This window comes from Microcaecilia unicolor, chromosome 12 (assembly GCF_901765095.1).
Source record: "Microcaecilia unicolor chromosome 12, aMicUni1.1, whole genome shotgun sequence".
In the NCBI taxonomy this organism is placed as follows: domain Eukaryota; kingdom Metazoa; phylum Chordata; class Amphibia; order Gymnophiona; family Siphonopidae; genus Microcaecilia; species Microcaecilia unicolor.
Genome location: NC_044042.1, coordinates 5,183,576 through 5,208,853, shown reverse-complemented (window position 1 = coordinate 5,208,853; position 25,278 = coordinate 5,183,576). Strand labels below are relative to the sequence as shown.

Sequence of the window (25,278 nt, the reverse complement as noted above, 5' to 3'; positions counted from 1 at the left end):
ATTGAAATGATAAGTAGTAGTAGTACTTTCTGGGATTCCAGAATCTTGCTATTCTTTGGGATTCTGTACGGAATCTTGCTACTCTTTGTCCTTATCCCTTATCTGTCTGTCCTGATTAGATCGTAAGCTCTGTCGAGCAGGGACTGTCTCTTCATGTTCAAGTGTACAGCGCTGCGTACGTCTATTGAAATGATAAGTAGTAGTAGTACTTTCTGGGATTCCAGAATCTTGCTACTCTTTGGGATTCCGGAATCTTGCTACTCTTTGTCCTTATCCCTTATCTGTCTGTCCTGATTAGATCGTAAGCTCTGTCGAGCAGGGACTGTCTCTTTAATTAAAAATCAGCATGAACCAAGGACAGGATTTTTAGTAACCGGGAATATTTCTGTGCTGTAAAACATCCATCGATAGTTTGCTAAAGGAATCATCACATTTTGTATTATGTTGTGTCCACTGGAGGTCGGCAGGTCCCTTAATGAAACTGCAGTAAAGCCAAGTAGCACATTTCTAAAGAGGGGTCTGTGAGTGGTCATCGGGTGATGCAGAGAAGGGGCCCTTTAATCCCAGGTATTCTGACTGGTTAACATTCTTCACCTTTCAGAATAAGTGGGACCCCCCCCCCCCCCCCCCGTTCCATGTCAGCGAATCATGTAAAAATGTAACCCTGCCCCAGCCCAAACAAACATATTATTTCAGCTGGTAAAGGTACTAACTCCACCCGGCACATTAACGACATTCAGCTCAGCCAGCCATGGGCACCACATGTCAAAAGATGCCCTGTTCTGCCTGATCAGTCCTTATAGATTTGGATGGTCCCTGGTTATCACTTTAGAATATTCTGTGCAATGGGGAGAAATGGGAGGATTCATGCAGGTGTTAAATTTCCCCCTGTTTTGCTGGGGATTCACATTGACGTAGTCTGGCATCGTCTTCACATTTTCATAGTCATTGGCCACCTTCTGCTCCTCAGCTGCAAAGACCAGGCTGCTGTAGGTGATGTCTTGTGCAGGTCGGGGCTAATGGGGAAAAACCAGAACTCTGTCAGTTGCAGCTCTGTGCGCTATGTGATACCCTCAAACCCTTCATGCATTGCTCAGAGAAGTAAGGCCCAGATGCATTAAAGACGTCGGTAATTCCCGTTCCCTACCGATTCCATAGCGAATCGGTAGGGAACGGGACTGCATCAACGATAGGGAATGCAAATGAGCTACTCGTTGTAGCTCACTTGCATTCTCTAGTCCTTCGGTACCTGAGTCTGAGAATCGGGACGTCCCTTTAGATTAGGCTCCTCTTCCTGGTCTCTTCAGCCAATCAAAGCGGGCTTAGCTGGCTGTTGTCAGCGAAACGCGCTCTGATTGGCTGAAGAGACCAGGAAGAGGAGCCTAATCTAAAGGGACATCCCGATTCTCCGGCAACCAGGAAAATAGAAAAATTTCGCTGTGGAGGGGTAAGTGGCGCGGCGAAGACTAAATAGAAGGGGGAAAAAAACACGAGCGCCAGCAGAGCAAAAAATAAAATGCGAAAAAAAGACATCTCTCAGAAGCGCAGGGAGAGTACGTCCTTAAAGGACGCCCCTCACATGCGCTCCCTGCTTTTTTTTTTTCTTTTTTACCTTTTTTGGGGGCCCTTTTCCTTTCCAATTCCCTCACAGGAGCCCTAACAAGAGGTCAGACATCTCATTAGGGTTCCTACGGTAAGGGAATCGGAAAAACGGTAGTGCAGCTCATTATAATAGCTTTTCAATCATTTGCATTCCGTTTTCGTTGCCTGCTACCGTGGCAGGGAAAATGCCCTTAGTGCATGCCCGGGGTGAACTACTTGCGTTTTAAACTGGCTGGAACCAGTTTAAAACGCAAGTTGTGGGCTCGTTAGGTTTTGTGCATCTGGGCCTAATTCTCATATTCTCCTACCCCTTTCTTTCTCTCTCTGCCCTGCAGGCTTCAGTCTGTTACCCACCTGGCGTGGAGGAGGAGAGCTGCTCCCTGAACTACCTGAGCTCTCAGAGGATGTGTCACTGCCATCTGAAATAAAAACCAGAAGGTTTACTTCAAGAGTTGATAAAGAAAGTATTAATGTGTGGGAGAGGGAGGGAACAAAGACAAGAGAGAGTGGAGGAGTGGCCTAAGGGTCAGTGCAGCAGGCTTTGATCCTGGGTACCTGGGTTCAATTCCCACTGCAGCTCCTTCTGACCTTGGGCAACTCACAACCCTCCATCGGCCCAAGTGCAAAAACTTAGGGGTCCTTTTTACTAAGGTGTGCTGAAGAATGGCCTGCGGTAGTGTAGACGCGTGTTTTGGGCATGGGCAGAAACATTTTTCAGCGCACCTGCGAAAAATGCCTTTTAAAAATTTTTTTTGCCAAAAATAGACGTGCGGCAAAATGAAAATTGCCACGAGTCCATTATGGGTCTGAGACCTTACCACCAGCCATTGACCTAGCGGTAAAGTCTCACGTGGTAACCGGCCGGTAATGACCTACGTGCGTCAAATGACACTTGGCGCGCGTAGCTGATGTGTGCCAGAAAAAAATATATATATTTTGGACGTGCATAGCGGACGCACGCCAAAAATGAAATTACCACAAGAGACACGCGGTAACTCAAAATTCACGCATGTTGAGCACGTGTAGGAACCAATGCAACTTAGCAAAAGGACCCCTTAGATGGTAAGCCCTCTAGGAACAGAGAAAATACCTGCCTGTAATGTGTACATCTAGTAGCTCTACATAAATTATTAGTAGTAGTTGTAAAAAGAGAGAGAAAGAGTAAACGCAATGCCTCATACTTACCTCCCAATACAACACGAATAAATTTACCGCTATTAACACACCTAAACTAAATCTGCCAATCTCAGAAACTTTAAAAATCCTTGGAGTCACTATTGACCGCCACCTAACACTTGAAACTCACGCGAACAACACAACCAAAAAGATGTTTTACTCCATGTGGAAACTGAAAAGAATAAGACCGTTCTTTCCAAGATCTGTCTTCCGCAGCCTAGTGCAATCACTTGTACTCAGTCATCTGGACTACTGCAACTCGCTATACGCAGGCTGCAAAGAACAAATACTGAGGAAACTTCAAACAGCCCAGAACACAGTAGCCAGACTCATCTTCGGAAAACCAAAATACGAAAGTGCAAAACCCTTACGTGAGAAACTACACTGGCTCCCACTCAAGGAACGTATCACTTTTAAAGTATGCACCTTAGTTCACAAAATCATTCACGGTGAAGCCCCTGCATACATGTCTGATTTAATAGACCTGCCACCCAGAAACGCTAAAAGATCATCCCGAACTTTCCTCAATCTCCACTTCCCTAAGTGCAAAGGCATAAAATACAAAGTACTGCATGCATCAACCTTCTCTTATATGAGCATGCAATTCTGGAATACACTACCACGCAACCTGAAAATGACCTACGAATTAACCGACTTCCGCAAACGATTGAAGACTTATCTCTTTGAGAAAATTTATCGCAAGGATCAAAACACATGAAGTCCATACACACTAATAGAAATGCATCAATACACTCTCTCTGTCACCACACTTAAAACTCTACCCACAGATAAAATTGTTATACCCTAATGTTCTCTTGCTATTGTTCTATCGCCCTATCACTTCCCCATTGTTACATCCCATTGCTCTATTCCCCAAATGATATTTGACTCTGACTTTGTCTTCCCATAACTCCTCACAATGTAACCCATAATCGTACTGTAATAAATTGTATTTCCATCATTCACAATGTACTGTAAGCCACACTGAACCCGCAAATAGGTGGGAAAATGTGGGATACAAATGCAATAAATAAATAAATAAACTTGTACTCTGGTCCACAAGATAATCTACGGTGATGCCCCAGGTTATATGATTGATCTAATTGATCTTCCGGCCAGGAATAGAATCATTTAATCTCGCACTTATATGAACCTTCACTATCCTAGTTGCATTGGTCTTAAATATAAAACCACCTACGCGTCCAATTTCTCCTACTTGGGTACGCAGATGTGGAATGCATTACCAAAGAGAGTGAAAACGATACACGACCGTCAAGAATTCAGGCGATCTTTAAAGACCTATTTGTTTCGCAAGGCCTACCCTGCTGATTCTACTTAAAAGTCTCAACTCTACAATCATTCAAAGGACAATTTTATTTCTTCTTTCTTTGTCACTTATTATACCCACTTACCTAACCCTATTTTTAATTGTATTTGTATAACCCCCTACCGTACTTGGCGTTCACCAATACGGTTATTGTAAGCCACGTTGAGCCTGCTAGCGTGTGGGAAAATGTGGGACTCAAATGCTGCAAACAGTACAGAGAGAGAGAGAGAGAGAGAGAGAGAGAGAGAGGTTTCTCTACATCTTGAATTCCATGTAACCAAATTTTAACACAATTGCAATATTTTTTAAGCACAGAGCACTGCAGGCCATGAACCACCTTTGGGTGACATTAAACGTAGGCACCACCATTTCCTAGGGTTACCATTTTTTGTCCCCCCCCCCCAAAAAAATGACACATACTACTACTACTACTACTTAGCATTTCTATAGTGCTACTAGGGTTACGCAGCGCTGTACAAGTTAAAACATGGGGAAGGACAGTCCCTGCTCAAGAGAGCTTACAATCTAAAGGTTACAAACTATGTAGTCAGTATATCATGAATGGAGAAGGTGGTTAGGCGCCAAAAGCAAGGGAGAAGAGATGGGTTTTGAGTAAGGACTTGAAGATGCGCAGGGAGGGCGCTTGACGTATGGGCTCGGGGAGTCTGTTCCAGGCATAAGGTGATGCGAGGCAGAAGGGACGGAGTCTGGAATTAGCGGTGGTGGAGAAGGGTACAGATAGGAGTGATTTGTCCTGAGAGCGGAGCCCCGCCCCCATCACACACCCCGCCCTGCCCCCCGTTCACACCCCGCCCCGCCCCCTTTCTACATAGCCAATCTTTTATGAAATAAAAAAAAATGTACATCTTTATTTTTTCCACCTTCAGTTTTTCATTTGCCGCTCCTTATTTCCTGCCCGGTACTATAAGGAACAAATTCCTGCGCATGTCCAAACGAATTTTCCCACTCAGCAGGCCCAATCAGTGAGCGCATGCGCTACGGCTCAAACAAGTTGCCATAACAACATAAAACTTTACACTTAGTGAATGCAATCAAGCAACTGAGGGTGGGAGAAGAACATTTCACTTTGCCTTTAAAAGCTCAGCTTTAGGAAACCCTGCTTCTCCCAGCCTGTTCCGCATAATTGCTGACAGGAATGTGCAATCGCAGGCTAGATCCCTCCCAGCAAAACTTAATAAAACCAGTTCCACTAAGAACCACAGTGACATAGTTAGCCAGGAATCTCCCTCTGTATTCTTGCAGTGCTAATCCAAGACCAAAGGCTGCAGGACTAGTTACAGTAGCCAAGATCAACAGAAAATGTACACATTATCACTCAGCAATGCATGTACTCTTTACTTCCTTACAAACCACCATGACTCTTTAAGGCCCAGATGATCAAAAGCCCTGCACTGTTCCAAACAGCGCCCTAAAAATAGCGCCGGGACAGCGCAGGGCTTTTCCGCATCGATGATCAAAGATAATGCATGCAAGAGGAGGAGGAATAGCTTTAATATACAAACCTGAATTCACCATCACAATCACAGGCGAATCTACCTCACCACAACTTGAAATTGCATCGACAAGTAGACAAACATTCAATACTGCATGATGCCCAATCAGGATTCCGTTCGAATCACAGCACAGAAACAGTATTAGTCACCCTAATGACCAGATTCAAACAAAGAATTGCAACCGGCAACAATATACTCCTCTTACAATTCGACATGTCCAGCGCCTTCGACATGGTTGATCATGAAATCCTAATACACATACTTGAATACTTTGGCATCGGAGGAAATGTCTTGAATTGGTTCAAGGGGTTCCTAACCCTGCGCTCGTATCAAGTCACATCAAATTCAACCACGTCCAAGGCATGGATACCTGAATGTGGAGTCCCACAGGGATCACCTCTTTCTCCAACTATATTCAACCTAATGATGATCCCTTTAGCAAAACTCCTATCAAACCATAACCTCAACCCGTACATATACGCCGATGATGTGACAATATACATCCCATTCAAACAAGACATCAAAGAAATCTCCAGCGAAATCAATAAAAGTCTACACATCATGAACACATGGGCAGATGCATTCCGCCTGAAACTGAACGCAGAAAAAACCCAATGCCTGATACTCACCTCCCAATACAACACAACAGAATTCAACGTGATAAACACACCAAACCTAAAACTTCCAATCTCAGAAACACTAAAAATCCTTGGAGTGACTATCGACCGCCACCTAACACTCGAAACTCACGCAAACAACATAACCAAGAAGATGTTCTTCAGCATGTGGAAATTGAAAAGAATTAGACCATTCTTCCCAAGATTCGTCTTCCGCAGCCTAGTGCAATCCCTCGTCCTTAGCCACTTGGATTACTGCAACTCATTATACGCTGGCTGCAAAGAGCAAATACTAAGGAAACTTCAAACAGCCCAGAACACAGCAGCCAGGCTCATCTTCGGAAAACCTAAATATGAAAGGGCAAAACCACTACGAGAGAAACTACATTGGCTTCCACTCAAGGACCGCGTTACTTTTAAAACTTGCACACTAGTCCATAAGATCATTTACGGTGAAGCCCCAGCGTACATGTCTGATTTAATAAACCTACCACCTAGAAACGCCAAAAGATCATCCCGAACTCACCTCAACCTTCATTACCCAACCTGCAGGGGCTTGAAGTACAAGACGATACACGCGTCAACCTTTTCCTACAAGAGCACGAAGTCTTGGAATACATTACCACGCAACCTAAGAATGATCAACGAACAAGCCTCCTTCCGTAAACTACTGAAGACACACCTGTTCGAACAAACTTATGGAAAGAGCCAATACACATAGAGACCACTCACTGTCCACAATGCAATACACATCCACATCTGATCCATCATCCCTTTATCCAGTCAACCATACATTCGTCCACGGAACTATGTACACTATATGTCTAGGCGCCTAATAATGCCCTTTTTTCCCATTGTCTCTTTCTAATGTCTCTGTGTTTTGTCCCATTGTTATACTACCAACGATATTCGAATGCCTCGCACAACTCTGTTCAATGTAATCCATAACTTAGTTGTAACAAATGTATTTCTATTATTCAAGTCTTATTGTAAGCCACACTGAGCCCGCAAATAGGTGGGAAAATGTGGGATACAAATGCAACAAATAAAATAAATAAATAAATCTAAGCAGCGCTATTATCTTTGATTATCATGTTTAAAGTGCGGGAGAATTGTGCCGAGCGAATCCTCCCGCACTTGTTTGACAGGTCTGGGCTGTCAAAAGCCCAAACCTGTCAAACAGCCTGCCGAGGCCCAAACAACTCGGCCACCGCCGTCGGGCAAACCATCTCCCACCCTCCCACCCAGCGATGGGGGGTGGGGGCTGGAGGTCCGGTGGACCTCCAGTCCCCCCCCCACAATCCCCCTCCATGTTCACGGAGGGCTGGAGATCAGGTGGGTCTCCAGCCCTCCCGAACCCACGCCGCCTCCCAAAAAACGCTATCCTACCCTCCCACCCACCGACGGGGGGGAGGGGGGGCTGGAGGATTGGTGGGTCTCCAGCCCCCGAAACCCCCAGAAATCATTGATTGGCCGCCTCCGGCCAAAGGATCTCCTGGGATGCACTGGGTGGGGCTACAGACCATGTAAGGGAGCGATTCCCTTACATGGTCTGTAGCCCCGCCCAGCGCATGCCAGGATGTAATGGGCGGGGCTGGGTGCCGCCATTTTGGGCGTCGACTAACTGGAAGAGGAGGGAGGCAGGCAGGCTGCGTCCCTCCTCCAACAAAAGGTAGGGGGGCTGGGAGGGGGGTGTCACGACACCACAGCACACCACGGACCACCAGGGAATCTAAGGACAACGCTGGAGGGAGGATTTGGGGTGGGCTGGAGGTCCACCGGACCTCCATCCCCCATCCCCCCCACCCCCGTCGATGGATCACAGTGGTGGGAGGGTAGGACAGCGTTTTTCTGGAGGCGGCGTGGGTTCGGGGGTGCCCTCTCTGAACATGGGGGGGATCATCGGGGGCACCGGAGGTCCACCGGACCTCCAGCCCCCCGTTCGCGTTTGCCTTGGGGGGAAGGGGGGCCTGCCAGCATGCAACTGCATGCTGGACAGGGCTTACCATTCCTCCCCAATGATCCGCAAAATCTAATGCCAGCTCGGAGCTGGCTTTGATTTTGCTGCGGCCAGCAACCCAATCTTTGGCGCGTTAATCTTTGAATGCGTTAAGCGCCAATTAGCATGCATTTGCAAGCTAATTGTGCTAGAAGCCCTGTTTAGCATGCATTTGCATGCTACTTGCGCTGAGAGCCCTCGAGTGCGCTGTTTCAGGCACTCGAGGGCTCTGATCATGGGTTGGCTGCAAACTCTGGCGCTAGTATGGCGTTAACAGCCTCTAGCGCCAGAGTTTGCTTTTGATCATGACCCCCTCAGTGATAGAATTAGCATATGTCCTGATTTTACTGGGATAGTCTGGGTTTTGGCCTGGAGGTGGCATGCTCATTTTGACTATTTATCTGCTCTGCAGTCAGTCAGAGCCTGTTGCATAACCAGACAGTCCTCACTAGCCCTAGCTGTTTTATTCTGCTGCATTCATTCCACTCTTGTCATTTAAGCCCGAATCGAAGGCAGTATCGCCCACATAACAGCCTAAATGCTTTGCTCCCCACCCGCTACTTACTGCTTCCCACTGACTGATAGGACAGTTCCATAGAGAACCTGAGAACGAGCACTGCAACAACTACATTTTAATTTACACAATTATTGTGCTCCGGTGCGATAAAAAGGCGTTCACTGTCACCGGTTGGATCTAAGCTATAGATTGCCGATTACTAAAACCAATCACTGCTTAGAATTGCAGACGGTCCTATAGACGCTAACCAATCAAGATTTTGGAGGGGCGGGGATAAAACTTATTGTGCGTGGCTAATTGGTAGGTACTTGTCGGGTTTCAGCGACGCGTCCTGGACTTTTTTTTTTTTCTTTCTCAGATCGAGTGGAAGTTCTAAATGCAATACAAATCGCATTCGTACCCTGTTTCATTTTTACAATTCTACTAAGAAGCAACAGTCTACTTCAAAAAGGTAGGTTATCATCCCCAGCAGCTGATAACTTGTCAATCGTGGGAGACCCATGGCGCCGCCGCCCGCCCACTTTTCCAGAAATCCGGACAAACGGGGGGGCGGCCAAAACCCCCCGGACATGTCCTCAAAAAGAGGACATGTCCGGAGAAATCCGGACGTATGGTAACCCTAGGTGTTCCCTCCCCACCCCACCCAGACAGTGAAGGAGCTTGCTCAGTATTGGGGGTGCTGAGCACAGGAGCCAGCTCTGTGGGTGTCAGTGGGTACTGAGGACCCAAATAACGAGCAAGTTCCTTCACTGAGGGGTCATTTGCATTGTGTTTGGCATCTCAATCATTTTGGAATATTGGCGCCTTTGGTACCCACTGGCACCCACTGAGCTGCCCTTCTATGACAATAACTAGCTCTTTCCATCTTCACTGAGAGATGGAACTCGAACTTATCTAAACTTACATCTTCCCAACTGTAAAGGACTTAAGTGCGAAACATATTACGTATCCAACTTCTCCGTCATAGGCAGCCAACTCTGGAACGCCTTACCAAGATCCAGGGGCGTATCTGCGTGGGGCCACGGGGGCCTGGGCCCCCCGCAGATTTTGCCCTGGACCCCCCTACTGCCGTCAACCCTCCCCCACCGTCGCCATTACCTACCTTTGCTGGCGGGGGACCCCAACCCCCGCCAGCCGAGGTCCGCTTCTTCCTGCCGCTGCCTTTAAAAATATTCCTTCGGCTGGCGGAGGACCCCAACCCCCGCCAGCCGAGCCGGGGTCTTTTAAGTTCTTCTTCGTCCTCGTGCTGTTCAAAGCTGCATCCAGTTTCGGGTTCTGACGTCCTGCACGTACAATGTGCTGCGACGTCAGACTCTGAAACTGGATTCAGCAGTTGAACAGCACGAGGACGAAGAAGAACTTAAAAGACCCTGGCTCGGCTGGCGGGGGTTGGGGTCCCCCGCCAGCTGAAGGAATATTTTTAAAGGCAGGAGGAAGCGGACTTCAGCTGGCGGGGGTTGGGGTCCCCCGCCAGCCGAAGGAATATTTTTAAAGGCAGCGGCAGGAGGAAGCGGACCTCGGCTGGCGGGGGCTGGGGTCCCCTGCCAGCAAAGGTAGATGATGGCGGCGGGGGGGGGGAGTCGGCGGCAGTGGGGGGGGCTATAATGTGCCCCCTCACTCTGGCCCTGGCCCCCCCTACCGCCGCAGTTCAGATACGCCTCTGCCAAGATCTATTTGAATAGTCAATGACCACTTACCTTTCCGGAAGCTGCTAAAAACTTACCTCTTCAAGCAAGCCTATACAAATGACCTGACTTAAATTAGGAGTACATCTGCGCTACCCGGATCAGACTATAAAGCAGTGGTGTAGGAAGGGGGGGCGGTGGGGCAGTCCGCCCCGAGTGCACGCCGCTGGGGGGTGTCGGATCCGCTGGTTCCCTGCGCTCTCTGCCCCGGAACAGGTTACTTCCTGTTCCGGGGCAGAGAGCGCAGGGAACCAGCGGAGCCAGCGCAGCTCCCAGCGACACGCACTGGGAGCGGATCGGCCCTCCCGCCAGTCCCTGCCACCTTTGAAGGTAATTATGTGCTCCGGGGGGGGGGGGGGTGCGCTACAGAGTGGGGAGGGTGCGTCGTGCTGCACCCGGGGGGGGGGAGGTGCGCAGCGGTGACCCGCCCCGGGTGTCAGGTACCCTCGCTACGGCACTACTATAAAGACAGAACCTGGACTATGCTCCCCTATTTTATCCTTTCTAAGTTTATCCCTCTTACAACCCCTCACTATACATTCTTACTTAATTAATAACACGCTTTCCCAATACAAACCCTCTTCCCACTCCCTACCTCTACCACCCTCCTCCCTTACCCATCTTACTTACCCACATCTAATTGACCACCTCTTTATTCACTATGTTACAGCTGTATCCATTCTGTGTTACTTTGTAAACATGTTACACCACGTAAGCCGCATTGAACATGCTAATAAGTGGGAAAGCGCGGGGTGCAAGTGTTACAAATAAATAAATAAATAAAAAACTCACTCTTCTTCTGTTCAGTCCCGACCGATGCAGGAGGGTCTCTCTCATGTTCTGGTTCTGTCCTGGCTGGCAGCAGCTCCAGTTCAGTTTCTGCTGGAGGGGTGGTTTTCCTGCTGCTGGAGTGATTCTCTGATTACATGGAAAGATGACACCGAGCAAAAAAAACCCAATGAGAATTCACATCAAAGCTGCGCTTTTGATCCAAAGCAGGATCCTATAATACAATGTTTCAGAAACATTCATTCAATCACTTCTTGAGTGCAAAGCCGAATTGCTTATGCCAGTGCAGGATTTGCAAGCCAGTGTCCAAAAGGACATCTCATGCTGAATATCTGCAGAGATTCCATTCAGTTCCAGGCTGCAGATTTTGTGACAGTCCTGGATTTCTGACCACCCCAGTGGCATAGCAAGGGGGGGGCAGGAGGGGCGGTCCGCCCCGGGTGTCAGCTCGGGGGGGGGGGTGCTCCCTGCCATCTCCCCCCCCTCGGCGCATCGACAACCCCCCCCCCCCGACCAGCTCCCGCACCCTACCTTTAAAAAGAATATCGGAATCCCAGGCGAGGCGCGGCGCCTCGCGCCTGCCCTGCACGTAAAAGAAATGTGGACCGTCGGGCCTTCCCTCGCTCTATCTGTCCCGCCCTCCGCTGACGCAACTTCCTATTTCCGCAAGGGCGGGACAGACAGAGCGAGAGAAGGCCCGACGGTCCACATTTCTTTTACGTGCAGGGCAGGCACGAGGGGCTGCACCTCGCTTCGGATTCCGACATTCTTTTTAAAGGTAGGGTGAGGGAGCTGGTCGGGGGGGAGGGGGGTGTCGATGCGCCGAGGGGGGGGGGGATGTCATCGTGCTGCACCCGGGAGGGGATGCAACGGCGAACCGCCCCACCCCGGGTGGCAGCCCCCCCCCTGCTACGCCACTGGACCACCCCATCCTGGTGCATTATGGAACTTGAAACACTGATTTCAGTGGATACTATCAGGCCCTACAAAATCCTACGCTGCTTTGAGATATAGGTTCATCTGGAGCATCGGGGGATTCGAATGGACATCGGTTTTGACTAATTGAAAGACACATAATGGCATCAGATGCTCATTAAAAAAAAAAGCCATGAGACCTCTTATAGCGCTCAGCTATTCCAGATCAAAGCTTCTTAACTTGTCATCAATCACTTGCTGAAGTATCTGTACTTTATTCATCTAAATAACTAAGTACAACACAACAACACGCCTCCCTGATTACGAATGTCTATTTTCTACAACTGTTTCACTAGATCCATATCTTAAGCTTACTGCTCTTGTCATCTTTGTAACACCAGTTGTATTTCTGTACCCTGAAATGGTGATACCATTACAGGTCTTTGTAAGCCACATTGAGCCTGCAAATAGGTGGGAAAACGTGGGGTACAAGTGCAATAAATAAAGAAATAATAAACCCAGGACTGGCCCCAAATCTCCAGCCTGGATCTGGGTAACTTGGCATCTCTATATCTGGGCCACTAATTAAACACTCAGCACCTATTTGTCTGCACAGCTTGATGTACAGGACGATGAGCATCAACCCTTGCAGGAGTGAAGTGGCAGCTGCCATCAGCACTGGAATCCAAATGCGATCCAACCAGTAGGAAAGCATCCTGAGAGAAAGGAAAGAGCAGTCAGCGTTGGAATATGTTCAATGGCAGCACCGCAATCCAGCATTGGCAGTCAGGGGTTAGAGCAGCAGACTGAGGATCAGAGAAGCCAAGGCTCGGTTCTTGCTTCTACTACTACTACTACTTAACATTTCTAGAGCGCTACTAGGGTTACGCAGCGCTGTACAAATTAAACAAAGAATGACGGTCCCTGCTCAAAGGCCAGCGATGCTTCTTGTGACCTTGGGCAGTTCACTTTCCCCTCTTTTTGCCTCTACTATTACATAGTAACATAGTAAATGACGGCAGATAAAGACCTGTACGGTCCATCCAGTCTGCCCAACAAGATAAACTCATTTTACATGGTATGTGATACTTTGTACCTGAGTTTGATTTGTCCATGTTATTCTCAGGGCACAGACCGTAGAAGTCTGCCCAGCACTATTCCTGAAGCTAACGTCGAAGCCCCTTCAAATTTACACTCTAGCCCATCTCTATTCAGTCATGATCAGGGCGTAGACCGTAGACATCTGCCCAGCACTGTTCTTGTACTAAAAGTTCTGAAGATTCTGGAATCCTAAAGAGTTACAAGATTCCGGAATCCCAATTAGTAGCAGCATTCCATGTAGAACCCCAAAGAGTAACATAGAAAATGATGGCAGATAAAGACCTATATGGTCCATCCAGTTTGCCCAACAAGATAAACTCATTTTACACGGTATGTGATACTTTATATGTATACCTGAGTTTGATTTGTCCTTGCCATTCTCAGGGCACAGACCGCAGAAGTCTGCCCAGCACTGTTCTTGTACTAAAAGTTCTGAAGCTAATATCGAAACCCCTTAAAATTTACACTCGATCAGGGCGTAGACCGTAAAAGTCTGCCCAGCACTGGTTTCGCTTCCCAATTACCGGCGTCACCACCTAATCTCCACTGAGATTCCGTGGATCCATTCCTTCTAAACAGGATTCCTTTGTGTTTATTCCACGCATGTTTGAATTCCATTACCGTTTTCATCTTCACCACCTCCCGCAGGAGGGCATTCCATGAATCCTACTATTAAACATTAACATAGCATTACGAGGGTATGTGGTGCTGTTCAGATACACATAAAAGACAGTCTCTATTCTATGGAATTTGCGGTCTAGTCAAGATGGAATTGGATACATATGACACAAGAGAGGGAAAATATATTAAGGTTCACTTAAGATAGGTCATGGAGAGGGGAACTGAGATGTCCACAATGTGCTCGATTCCCTTTGTATTTTACAAAAAGCTCTGCTGAAAATGTAGCCTTTTGTAAAATACCTAGATGTACACTGCCAATTGCCTCTGTTTTTTTGCTGGCACGTCTAGAGGGAGCACCAATTAAAAAAAATAATGCCCCCCCCCCAAATTAAAAATCCATGCTCTGAAAGTTGCATTGCTGCAGCCTGGAACGTTGCAGGCTCCTGACTACAGCAAGAAGATAGTGAGCTCCAAGTAACACCCACTATATGTGAAAGGAGAAGATCAAGTTCCTCTCACCCCCTGGACTAGATCTGACATCCATGACTTCCCTGTGAACCTTCTGACACCCCTCCTCTGATAGGATCTTTGACCCCCCCCCCCCCCACCCCTCAAACCCCCACAGCTCTTACTGGGGGTCTCCCTGGTGTTTAGTAGGGGCCAGGAGAGATCTCCAGATGCAGCTAAATTCAAAGCAGTGCCTCTGACCTCTAGTGGTGGTCTTGTGGTATTACTACTAGGGAGTCAACCTAACAAATTAGGGGCCTTTCTACTAAGCTGCATAAGCATCTATACGCACCCAACACGCACCCAAAATGGAGTTATCACGCTGCTATCTTGCAGTCAATTCATTTTTGGCACGCATCCGATATGTGTGGCCGAAATATAATTTTTATTTTCTGCCATGCGTATCGGATGCATGCCAAGTGGCATTTGACGCTTGTAGGTCATTTCAGCCCGATTACCGCGTGAGACTTTACCGCTAGGTCAATGGCTGGTGGTAAGGTCTCAGACCCAAAATGGATGTGCGGCAATTTTCATTTTGCTGCACGTCCATCTTCGCAAAAATTTTAAAAAGGTCTTTTTTTTACAGGTGCGCTGAAAAATGATTCTGCGTGCGCCCAAAACCCGTGCTTACACTACCACAGGGGAAAGGCAATCCACCAAGGTGGATGAACACAAACTCCCACGTAAACAAAGCTATCTGATAGGAAGTGGGAAATGGACCAATGACTCCAGGGAGACGGGACTATGGTGATAAAGGAAACAGCTTTATTCATAGACTCGACACAGTACTGTGTTTCAGCCACAGGCCTGCCTCAGGAGTCTTGAATAATCCTCGTAGCTTGAAAAGCGGATATGCTAAAGGATAGTCTTGATAAAGACTTTGATAAAATAATATAAGAAGTGTAGCGTCTCTGTATAGTCTATACAAGACAAACAGCATATGTCAGGTTACAAGGCACTTAAGTACGTTAATTTAGGCGCAGGCCATTTTTCAGCACACCTTAGTAAAAGGACCCCTTAGTGGATTACTAGGTGCAATTAAACTGAAGGCAGGGCCCAGTTTGTGTAATTGAATACAACTCTGTGAAAACTGAAGCCCTACAATACAATCTATACGAGAGAAATAGAAAATAGGGTGGCGTAGGGTGGGGGGTGGGGCAATGAGGAGCAGGCTTTAGGTGCATTTTATACAGTCAGCAAGCAAGTTCTCCGGAGATTTCCTGCTTTAGCTGCCTTTTTCCATCTGCCCATTGCAAAGCAATTGCTGTCCTCAAATAACTTAGTTCACAGTGCTGTAAGGCTTTAAGGCACACACACTGCTTGTATTTTGTTTATGTTCTAGGGGTTTTAACCAAATTTCATGCCATTTGCAGGGGCATAGGTACGGGTGGGCCTGGGTGGGCCCAGGCCCACCCAATCTCGGCTCATGCCCACCCAGTTTTATAGCAGTGGAACAGCCACAGCCTTAGTTTCTGTCATCCAGGGGCATAACTACGGGTGTAGGCTTTTTTTTTCTGGGTGCCAAAGGAAGGGAAAAGGACTTCAAAGTTATTTTACCTGTTTTGCTTAACCAGGCATTTACATTTTTTATAAAGCAAAGTATATGCCATTGCTGTAATTATACTGCAGGATCCTGTTATGTGTGTTGATATATTTGCCATTATAGTAGACTTATATCCGGTCAAATTTGATATGGCATAATCAAATATATAAATGACAAGTGACCGACTCACCCACAAATAGTAACATAGTAACATAGTAGATGATGGCAAAAAAAGACCTGCACGGTCCATCCAGTCTGCCCAACAAGATAAACTCACATGTGCTACTTTCTGTGTATACCTTACCTTGATTTGTACCTGTCCTTTTCAGGGTACAGACCGTATAAGTCTGCCCAGCACTATCCCCGCCTCCCAACCACCCGCCCCACCTCCCACCACCGGTTCTGGCACAGACCGTATAAGTCTGCCCAGCACTATCCCCGCCTCCCAACCACCCGCCCCGCCTCCCACCACCGGTTCTGGCACAGACCGTATAAGTCTGCACAGCACTATCCCCGCCTCCCAACCACCCGCCCCGCCTCCCACCACCGGTTCTGGCACAGACCGTATAAGTCTGCCCAGCACCATCCCCGCCTCCCGCCACCGGCTCTGCCACCCAATCTCGGCTAAGCTCCTTAGGATCCATTCCTTCTGAACAGGATTCCTTTATGTTTATCCCACGCATGTTTGAATTCCATTACTTCCCTCTCTGTCTCGCCCTCGCGTCAAGACATGATGACGTCAGAGAGCGGAACAGAGAGGGAAACGGATGCTGCCGCCGCCGCTGGAGGCGAAGCAACATCGCCGGCGTACCAACCTCCACCCCCCCATCCCCGACGTCATCTCCGCTGCTCCTGCCCCCCTCCATATCGGGCACCCTGCACTGACATGACAGCGCCTCTCACCTCCATGTGGAAGCACTGCAGGCAGCAGCAGAGCGATCTGCTGCTGCCTGCAGCACTTTCACACGGAGGTGAGAGGCGCTCTCATATCAGTGCAGGGGGACCGGCACGGAGGGGGGAGGGAGCGGCGGCGAGAAGGGTAGCTGGACATGGGGGGAGGGCAGGGGGGAGAGAGGAGGGTTGCTGGACATGGGGAGAGAGCAGGGCAGAGAGGAGGGTTACTAGACATGGGGGGAGGGCACAGGAGAGAGCAGGGTTGGTGGGGGGGGAGGCCAAGGAAAAGAGGAGGGTTGCTGGATATGGGGGGAGGGCAGGGGAGAGAGGAGGGCTGCTGGACATAGATGGATGGAGGTGAGAATTTTTACATTTTGCAAAACACAAATCTCGGCCGTTTTAACGGGCTTAACGGCTAGTGTAACTATATTTTAAAATATTGTTATTTCCCATTAAGTATGTATGTGGTTTATGTGCCTGAACTCAGCAACACAACGAAACTAAAACTTGCAATGAACATTATATAACTCTTCTTCCCTTGATTCTCTAATGTATCTGTAACAACATATATCTCATTCTCTATAACATCACTCTGTATTTGTTTCATCACCGGAAGCGGCTAACGCCTCACGGTACTATGTAAGCCACATTGAGCCTGCAAATAGGTGGGAAAATGTGAGGTACAAATGCAACAAATAAAGAAATAAATAAATAAATGTTGATGCAGGGCAGCAGTTGGGCAGACTACTTAGAAATCCATCATCAAGTGCATTCTAAGGCATCATTTTGTAGTATCTCAAAGGTTATCAATAGAAATCAAACAAAATAAAACATGGAAAAGAAAATAAGATGATGCCTTTTTTATTGGACATAACTTAATACATTTCTTGATTAGCTTTCGAAGGTTGCCCTTCTTCCTCAGATCAGAAATAAGCAAATGTGCTAGCTGACAGTGTATATAAGTGAAAACATTCAAGCATTACTATGACAGTAAAATAGATACTATTGGAGATTCTACATGGAATGTTGCTATTCCACTAGTAACATTCCATGTAGAAGGCTGCGCAGGCTTCTGTTTCTGTGAGTCTGACGTCCTGCTACGTGCAGGACGTCAGACTCACAGAAGCAGAAGCCTGCGCGGCCACATTGGTGATCTACAAGGGCCGACTTCTACATGGAATGTTGCTAGTGGAAAAGCAGCAAAGGCCGACTTCTACATGGAATGTTGCCACTATTGGAGATTCTACATGGAATGTTGCTATTCCACTAGCAACATTCCATGTAGAAGCCTGCGCGGCCACATTGGTGATCTACAAGGGCCGACTTCTACATGGAATGTTGCTAGTGGAATAGCAACATTCCATGTAAAATCTATAGAAATCAAACAAAATAAAACATGGAAAAGAAAATAAGATGACACCTTTTTTATTGGACATAACTTAATACATTTCTTGATTAGCTTTCGAAGGTTGCCCTTCTTCCTCAGATCGGAAATAAGCAAATGTGCTAGCTGACAGTGTATATAAGTGAAAACATTCAAGCATTACTATGACAGTAAAATAGATACTATTGGAGATTCTACATGGAATGTTGCTACTATTGGAGATTCTACATGGAATGTTGCTACTATTGGAGATTCTACATGGAATGTTGCTATTCCACTAGCAACATTCCATGTAGAAGGCTGCACAGGCTTCTGTTTCTGTGAGTCTGACGTCCTGCAGGACGTCAGACTCACAGAAGCAGAAGCCTGCGCGGCCACATTGGTGATCTACAAGGGCCGACTTCTACATGGAATGTTGCTAGTGGAATAGCAACATTCCATGTAGAATCTATAGAAATCAAACAAAATAAAACATGGAAAAGAAAATAAGATGATACCTTTTTTATTGGACATAACTTTATACATTTCTTGATTAGCTTTCAAAGGTTGCCCTTCTTCCTCAGATCGGAAATAAGCAAATGTGCTAGCTGACAGTGTATATAAGTGAAAACATTCAAGCATTACTATGACAGTAAAATAGATACCATTGGAGATTCTACATGGAATGTTGCTACTATTGGAGATTCTACATGGAATGTTGCTATTCCACTAGTAACATTCCATGTAGAAGGCTGCGCAGGCTTCTGTTTCTGTGAGTCTGACGTCCTGCTACGTGCAGGACGTCAGACTCACAGAAGCAGAAGCCTGCGCGGCCACATTGGTGATCTACAAGGGCCGACTTCTACATGGAATGTTGCTAGTGGAAAAGCAGCAAAGGCCGACTTCTACATGGAATGTTGCCACTATTGGAGATTCTACATGGAATGTTGCTATTCCACTAGCAACATTCCATGTAGAAGCCTGCGCGGCCACATTGGTGATCTACAAGGGCCGACTTCTACATGGAATGTTGCTAGTGGAAAAGCAGCAAAGGCCGACTTCTACATGGAATGTTGCCACTATTGGAGATTCTACATGGAATGTTGCTATTCCACTAGCAACATTCCATGTAGAAGCCTGCGCGGCCACATTGGTGATCTACAAGGGCCGACTTCTACATGGAATGTTGCTAGTGGAATAGCAACATTCCATGTAAAATCTATAGAAATCAAACAAAATAAAACATGGAAAAGAAAATAAGATGACACCTTTTTTATTGGACATAACTTAATACATTTCTTGATTAGCTTTCGAAGGTTGCCCTTCTTCCTCAGATCGGAAATAAGCAAATGTGCTAGCTGACAGTGTATATAAGTGAAAACATTCAAGCATTACTATGACAGTAAAATAGATACCATTGGAGATTCTACATGGAATGTTGCTACTATTGGAGATTCTACATGGAATGTTGCTATTCCACTAGCAACATTCCATGTAGAAGGCTGCACAGGCTTCTGTTTCTGTGAGTCTGACGTCCTGCAGGACGTCAGACTCACAGAAGCAGAAGCCTGCGCGGCCACATTGGTGATCTACAAGGGCCGACTTCTACATGGAATGTTGCTAGTGGAATAGCAACATTCCATGTAGAATCTATAGAAATCAAACAAAATAAAACATGGAAAAGAAAATAAGATGATACCTTTTTTATTGGACATAACTTAATACATTTCTTGATTAGCTTTCAAAGGTTGCCCTTCTTCCTCAGATCGGAAATAAGCAAATGTGCTAGCTGACAGTGTATATAAGTGAAAACATTCAAGCATTACTATGACAGTAAAATAGATACCATTGGAGATTCTACATGGAATGTTGCTACTATTGGAGATTCTACATGGAATGTTGCTACTATTGGACATTCTACATGGAATGTTGCTATTCCACTAGCAACATTCCATGTAGAAGGCTGCGCAGGCTTCTGTTTCTGTGAGTCTGACGTCCTGCACATACGTGCAGGACGTCAGACTCACAGAAGCAGAAGCCTGCGCGGCCACATTGGTGATCTACAAGGGCCAACTTCTACATGGAATGTTGCTAGTGGAATAGCAACATTCCATGTAAAATCTATAGAAATCAAACAAAATAAAACATGGAAAAGAAAATAAGATGATACCTTTTTTATTGGACATAACTTAATACATTTCTTGATTAGCTTTCGAAGGTTGCCCTTCTTCCTCAGATTGGAAATAAGCAAAAGTCACAATGGCAAATGGTTCCCCTCAATTGGACCTGCAATGGAAAAAGTTCCCAGCTTTGTAATCTCCAAGCATATACCTTGTATTGCAGGGATCACAAGCAACTGCTGATGTTCAGATCGCAGTGATCTTGGCGGTGTTGGACCACTGCAATGCAGTTTTTTTTTTTAAACTTAAGAGCTGTATCCCGATACATAGTTCAATGAACCATGAGCAGCAATTTCTACATTATCCTCCATTGCATCGGCAGCCGCTTCTTAATTACATATTTATGAAGCAGCAGCGTCTTTAAAACCTTCTTAAAAGTATCAAAAGCCGGAAGACATCTAAATGTAAATGGCAAGAAATTCTACAACTTAACAGCCTGATATGAAAAAAAAAAAAAACAAGCACATAATTTGCTTGAGATTATAACCTGGGGGGAAGGGGAAAAAATGAAAAAGAACTTGTGATATTGTTCTGCGTTAGAATAGCATACAAGAGAAACCATGTATTGCGGGACCCTACCATATACAATCTTCCACAAGAAACAACCTAATTTAAATAATATCCTAGCCTCCTCAATAAGCCAATGCAACTTAACAAAATAGGGTAATTCATAGATATGATAGAGGTCCATAAAATAATGAGTGGAATGGAACAGGTAGACCTGAATCGCTTGTTTACTCTTTCCAAAAATACTAGAACTAGAGAGCACGCAATGAAGCTACAAAGTAGTAAATTTAAAACAAATCAGAGAAAATATTTCTTCACTCAACATGTAATTAAACTCTGGAATTCGTTACCAGAGAATGTGGTAAAAGCAGTTAGATTAGCGGGGTTTAAAAAAGGTTTGGATAGCTTCCTAAAAGAAAAGTCCACGTCATTATTAAAATGGACTTGGGGGAAATCCACTGCTTATTTCTAGGATAAGCAGCATAAAATGTATTGAACTGTTTTGGGTTCTTGCCAGGTACTTGGGACCTGGATTGGCCACTGTTGGAAACAGGATGTTGGGCTTGATGGACCTTCGGTCTGTCCCAGTATGGCAACACTTATGTTCTTATTTAAGATACCTTTTTTTAAAAAATTAGATTTAATATATTTTTCACTTGCTTTCCAAGGCCAGAATAGTCTTCCTCAAATCAGGACAACTTGAATTCTGGCATTTTGATTTATTTATTTATTAGGTATACCTAATTAATACAAGGCTCAGCGTCCATTCTCTTGCTTTCCTACTGTGGGTTCTTCCTAAGATGGGTCTAGGAGTTTGGGGGGGGGGGGGGGAGTTTGGATGCTTTGTGTCACTTCCCATTGGAAGCAGAGACTTTTTATTTCTAAACAAAAACCCCTGTGGGCAAAAAAAAAAAAAAAAAGTAGAATTATTTGAGCTTTGCAGACAATTTTTTTTCTTTAAAACATAATTCTTCTATTTCAGATTTTAAATCTTTCTTGATGACGTTCAACAAATAACAATAATATTACTAACTAAATATGGATTCATTATTATTTTGAGTTCCAAAAATAGACAAATGCTTATGCAGTTTTATTTATTATACTTGATTAATCGCTAATCTAGACAAAACGGCAAAGCGGTTTGAATAGTTGACCTTTGTTTGATTTTGAAAACCTGTAAATGTTTTTTTAAAATTTAATCGGTGTAATTGAGAGAGAACAGTTTTTCAACAGTCTCGTCTTTCCCATTTATGTGACTTTCACTCACTGGTCCCGGTGTGCAACAACCCAACCGAGAAAAAGAACTCAAATAACCTGGTTTTATTTTCCGAACCCCTCCCCCACCCCAGACATTTGTAAAAAATTGAACATTTCTCTGCTTCCCAATTTCACCTTTTTTTCCTTGCTAATAAAGGGAACAGCTTGGCGAGTCTGGTCCCAACATCAGCGAAGGGGACCGTCTCCTCAGTTACCTGCTCTCCCAGTATTCCCAGTTCGTTAGTGACACTGTACAGTTACACCAGGCTAAATTAATGGAGAAAGAGGACAGGAGATCAATTCAGCACCTACAGAATTTTCTCCTTATTTCAAGAATTGTTTCTTCCTTAGACATTTTGTATGAAACCGAAAAAATATAAATAAACAGCCCACACCTAAGGAAATAGATACCTGCTCTGGAGAGTTCATGCTTCAGTCGCCTGTAAGGTGCCACCAGACTTTTCTTATTCCAGAGTAACATGGTGCCCCAGCTGCAATATTTCTGTTGCTCCAATGGAAGGTAATCCAATTAATTTAGTCACCCAACTGACTCTGTTCCACCCATCTTGTCCCCATCTATATATCTGCCCTTGGCCCCTCAGCTATATGGTAAACTGAATTGTACAAAAGCATTGGCATCATATCTATGTTAGTTGAATGTTCTAATGCTTATTAGCTGTATCGTTAGTATTATGCTAAAGTTGTATTATATCTCTGGTATTTAAAGTCCAGTGCTATTAAATGTGTATATTTTTTTATCTTGTTTCATGGTATCATTGTATTGTTCCATAGTGCATCCGCACCTTGAGTATTGTACATAAGTAATGCCACACTGGGAAAAGGCCAAGGGTCCATTGAGCCCAGCATCCTGTCCACGACAGCGGCCAATCCAGGCCAAGGGCACCTGGCAAGCTTCCCAAACGTACAAACATTCTATACATGTTATTCCTGGAATTGTGGATTTTTCCCAAGTCCATTTAGTAGTGGTTTATGGACTTGTCCTTTAGGAAACCGTCTAGCCCCGTTTTAAACACTGCTAAACTAACTGCCTTCAGTTCTGGTTGCTGTATCTCAAAAAAGATATAGCGGAATTAGAAAAGGTTCAAAGAAGAGTAACTAAAATGATAAAGGGGCTGGAACTCCTCTCGTATGAGGAAAGGCTAAAGAGGTTATGGCTCTTCAGCTTGGAAAAGAGACGGATGAGGGGAGATATGATTGAGGTCTACAAAATCCTGAGTGGTGTAGAATGAGTAGAAGTAAATCAATTTTTTTACTCGTTCCAAAAGTACCAAAGGCTAGGTGACACTCGAGGAAGTTGCATGGAAATACTTTTAAAACAAATAGGAGGAAATATTTTTTCACTCAACGAATAGTTAAGCTCTGGAACTCTTTGCCGGAGGAGGTGGTAACAGCGGTTAGCGTATCTGGGTTTAAAAAAGGCTTGGACAAATTCCTGGAGGAAAAGTCCATAGTCTTCTATTGAGACAGACATGGGAAGCAACTGCTTGCCCTGGGATTTGTAGTATGGAATGTTGCTACTCTTTGAGATTCTAAATGGAATCTTGTCACTCTTTAGGATTCCAGAATCTTGCTATTCTTTGGAGTTCTACATGGAATGTTGCCATGATTTGGGTTTCTGCCAGGTACTTGTGACCTGGCTTGACCACTGTTTGGAAAACAGGATACTGGGCTAGATAGACCATTGGTCTGACCCAGTATTGCTACTCTTATATTCTTATGGTTGTCCTATTATTAGGTTTCAATTTGCTATTTTCAGGTTTACCTCATTCATTATATTTATGTTTATTCTTGTTCATTTTATTATTGTTATACTGTTAAGAAAATTGTAAGTTTGATGTTAAACTGTGCCTGCTGTACACTGCTTCGGCTGAATCTCTTCATAAAGGCAGTTAATAAATCCCAATAAATACATAAACCTGCAGAGATGTCTGATTATCCCATTTTGATATTGACCAAAGGGCACAGCCACTGACCCTGCTCTGGACTCTAGAACTGAGCGTTTATCTACCCTGCGCTCTTCCAGGCTTCAGCTGCCCAGAGTCCCCTGCTCAGCTTTCACTTACCCCCTTTCCAGCTCTGCGGGCCCTCAGGGCAGGTTGATTAAGAGCTGCTGTCTTCTGTTTGAATAACCTCTGGCCACAGCTGCCAGTGGTTTCTCTCTTTACTTCCGATGCTGCTACAGAGGCTCTTCTCAGTAAGATAAGGTCTCAGAGTAGTTTCTATCAACTCAGCAGGAAATTAAAGAAAGGATGCCAGAGCACAAATGCAAGCAGGGTTTAGCTTTAAGCAGGTGATAAGAGAAGTTATGAGATACAGCTTGCAAAAGGCTGATCTTTGCTTGTTAAGTAAGAGAAAGACAGGGAATTAGTTACAGATACTTCAGGTCTCAGGCAGGCTGATGCTCTTAAGTTTATTTGAAATGGCTGCACGTACATTCATAAAATACAGATTTTGGCACAGTAATAATGAGACTTATTTGGGTATCTTATAAATTGAAGCATTTAATTAGGTGCTTAATAATTTCCATGGGGGTAAAAACACATGAAAGTAGGTGCTCAGAAAATACAGCACTGGGTGGGTGGGTGGGTGGGGGGCAGAGGATGGGAGAGCAGGAGTGGGGTTGACATTTATAACAAAGTAAGTTCCATAATAAAAGATGAATAGATAAAGAACAGTACAGACCATCTAGCCTGCTCAGTAAGGTGATTGTAGGCTGAATCAGGAGTCCGTCCGCTGCCTACTGTAGGCCAAATACTCCTATGGACGAACTATTCAACAACCTTTATTCAAGAAGCAAAGACATATAAAGAAAGAAGCATACAAATACTACCCATACACTATAGCCAAGGGTTACCATATGGCTCCAGAAAAATTGAAAGCAATGGAAGTAAAACCGAGCTGGCTCAATCCATCCTCCTTTTTCTGGAGCCATATGGTAACCAGGAAAAACTCTCCAACAAACCATATTCTCTACAGCCAAGTCCAGCCAACCAAATTCCATAGAAGAGAACAGTCCATCTCTACTCTAGTGTGGCCCCTCTGCAATCAGGTCCTGTTTAGTGTTCCCCTCTTCGCTTAGAGTGAAATTCCCAGTTCCAAGACACCACCCAATTGCATTCTCAATTCAGTCCGGTGGGCTCTAG

General features: G+C 45.4%; 1 protein-coding gene across 1 annotated transcript; it reads right to left on the bottom strand.

Annotated features, from left to right (window-relative positions):
* Positions 1-285: 285 nt before the first annotated feature.
* RHEX (regulator of hemoglobinization and erythroid cell expansion) lies at positions 286-24,282 on the bottom strand. Its single transcript, XM_030221713.1, has 5 exons — positions 24,199-24,282; positions 12,742-12,857; positions 11,230-11,355; positions 1,957-2,021; positions 286-1,016 (listed from the first exon to the last, which is right to left on the bottom strand). Exons 2-5 carry the CDS (start codon positions 12,854-12,856, stop codon positions 798-800), a joined length of 525 nt encoding a protein of 174 aa, XP_030077573.1. The 5' UTR covers position 12,857; positions 24,199-24,282; the 3' UTR covers positions 286-797.
* Between the last annotated feature and the right edge of the window lie 996 nt (positions 24,283-25,278).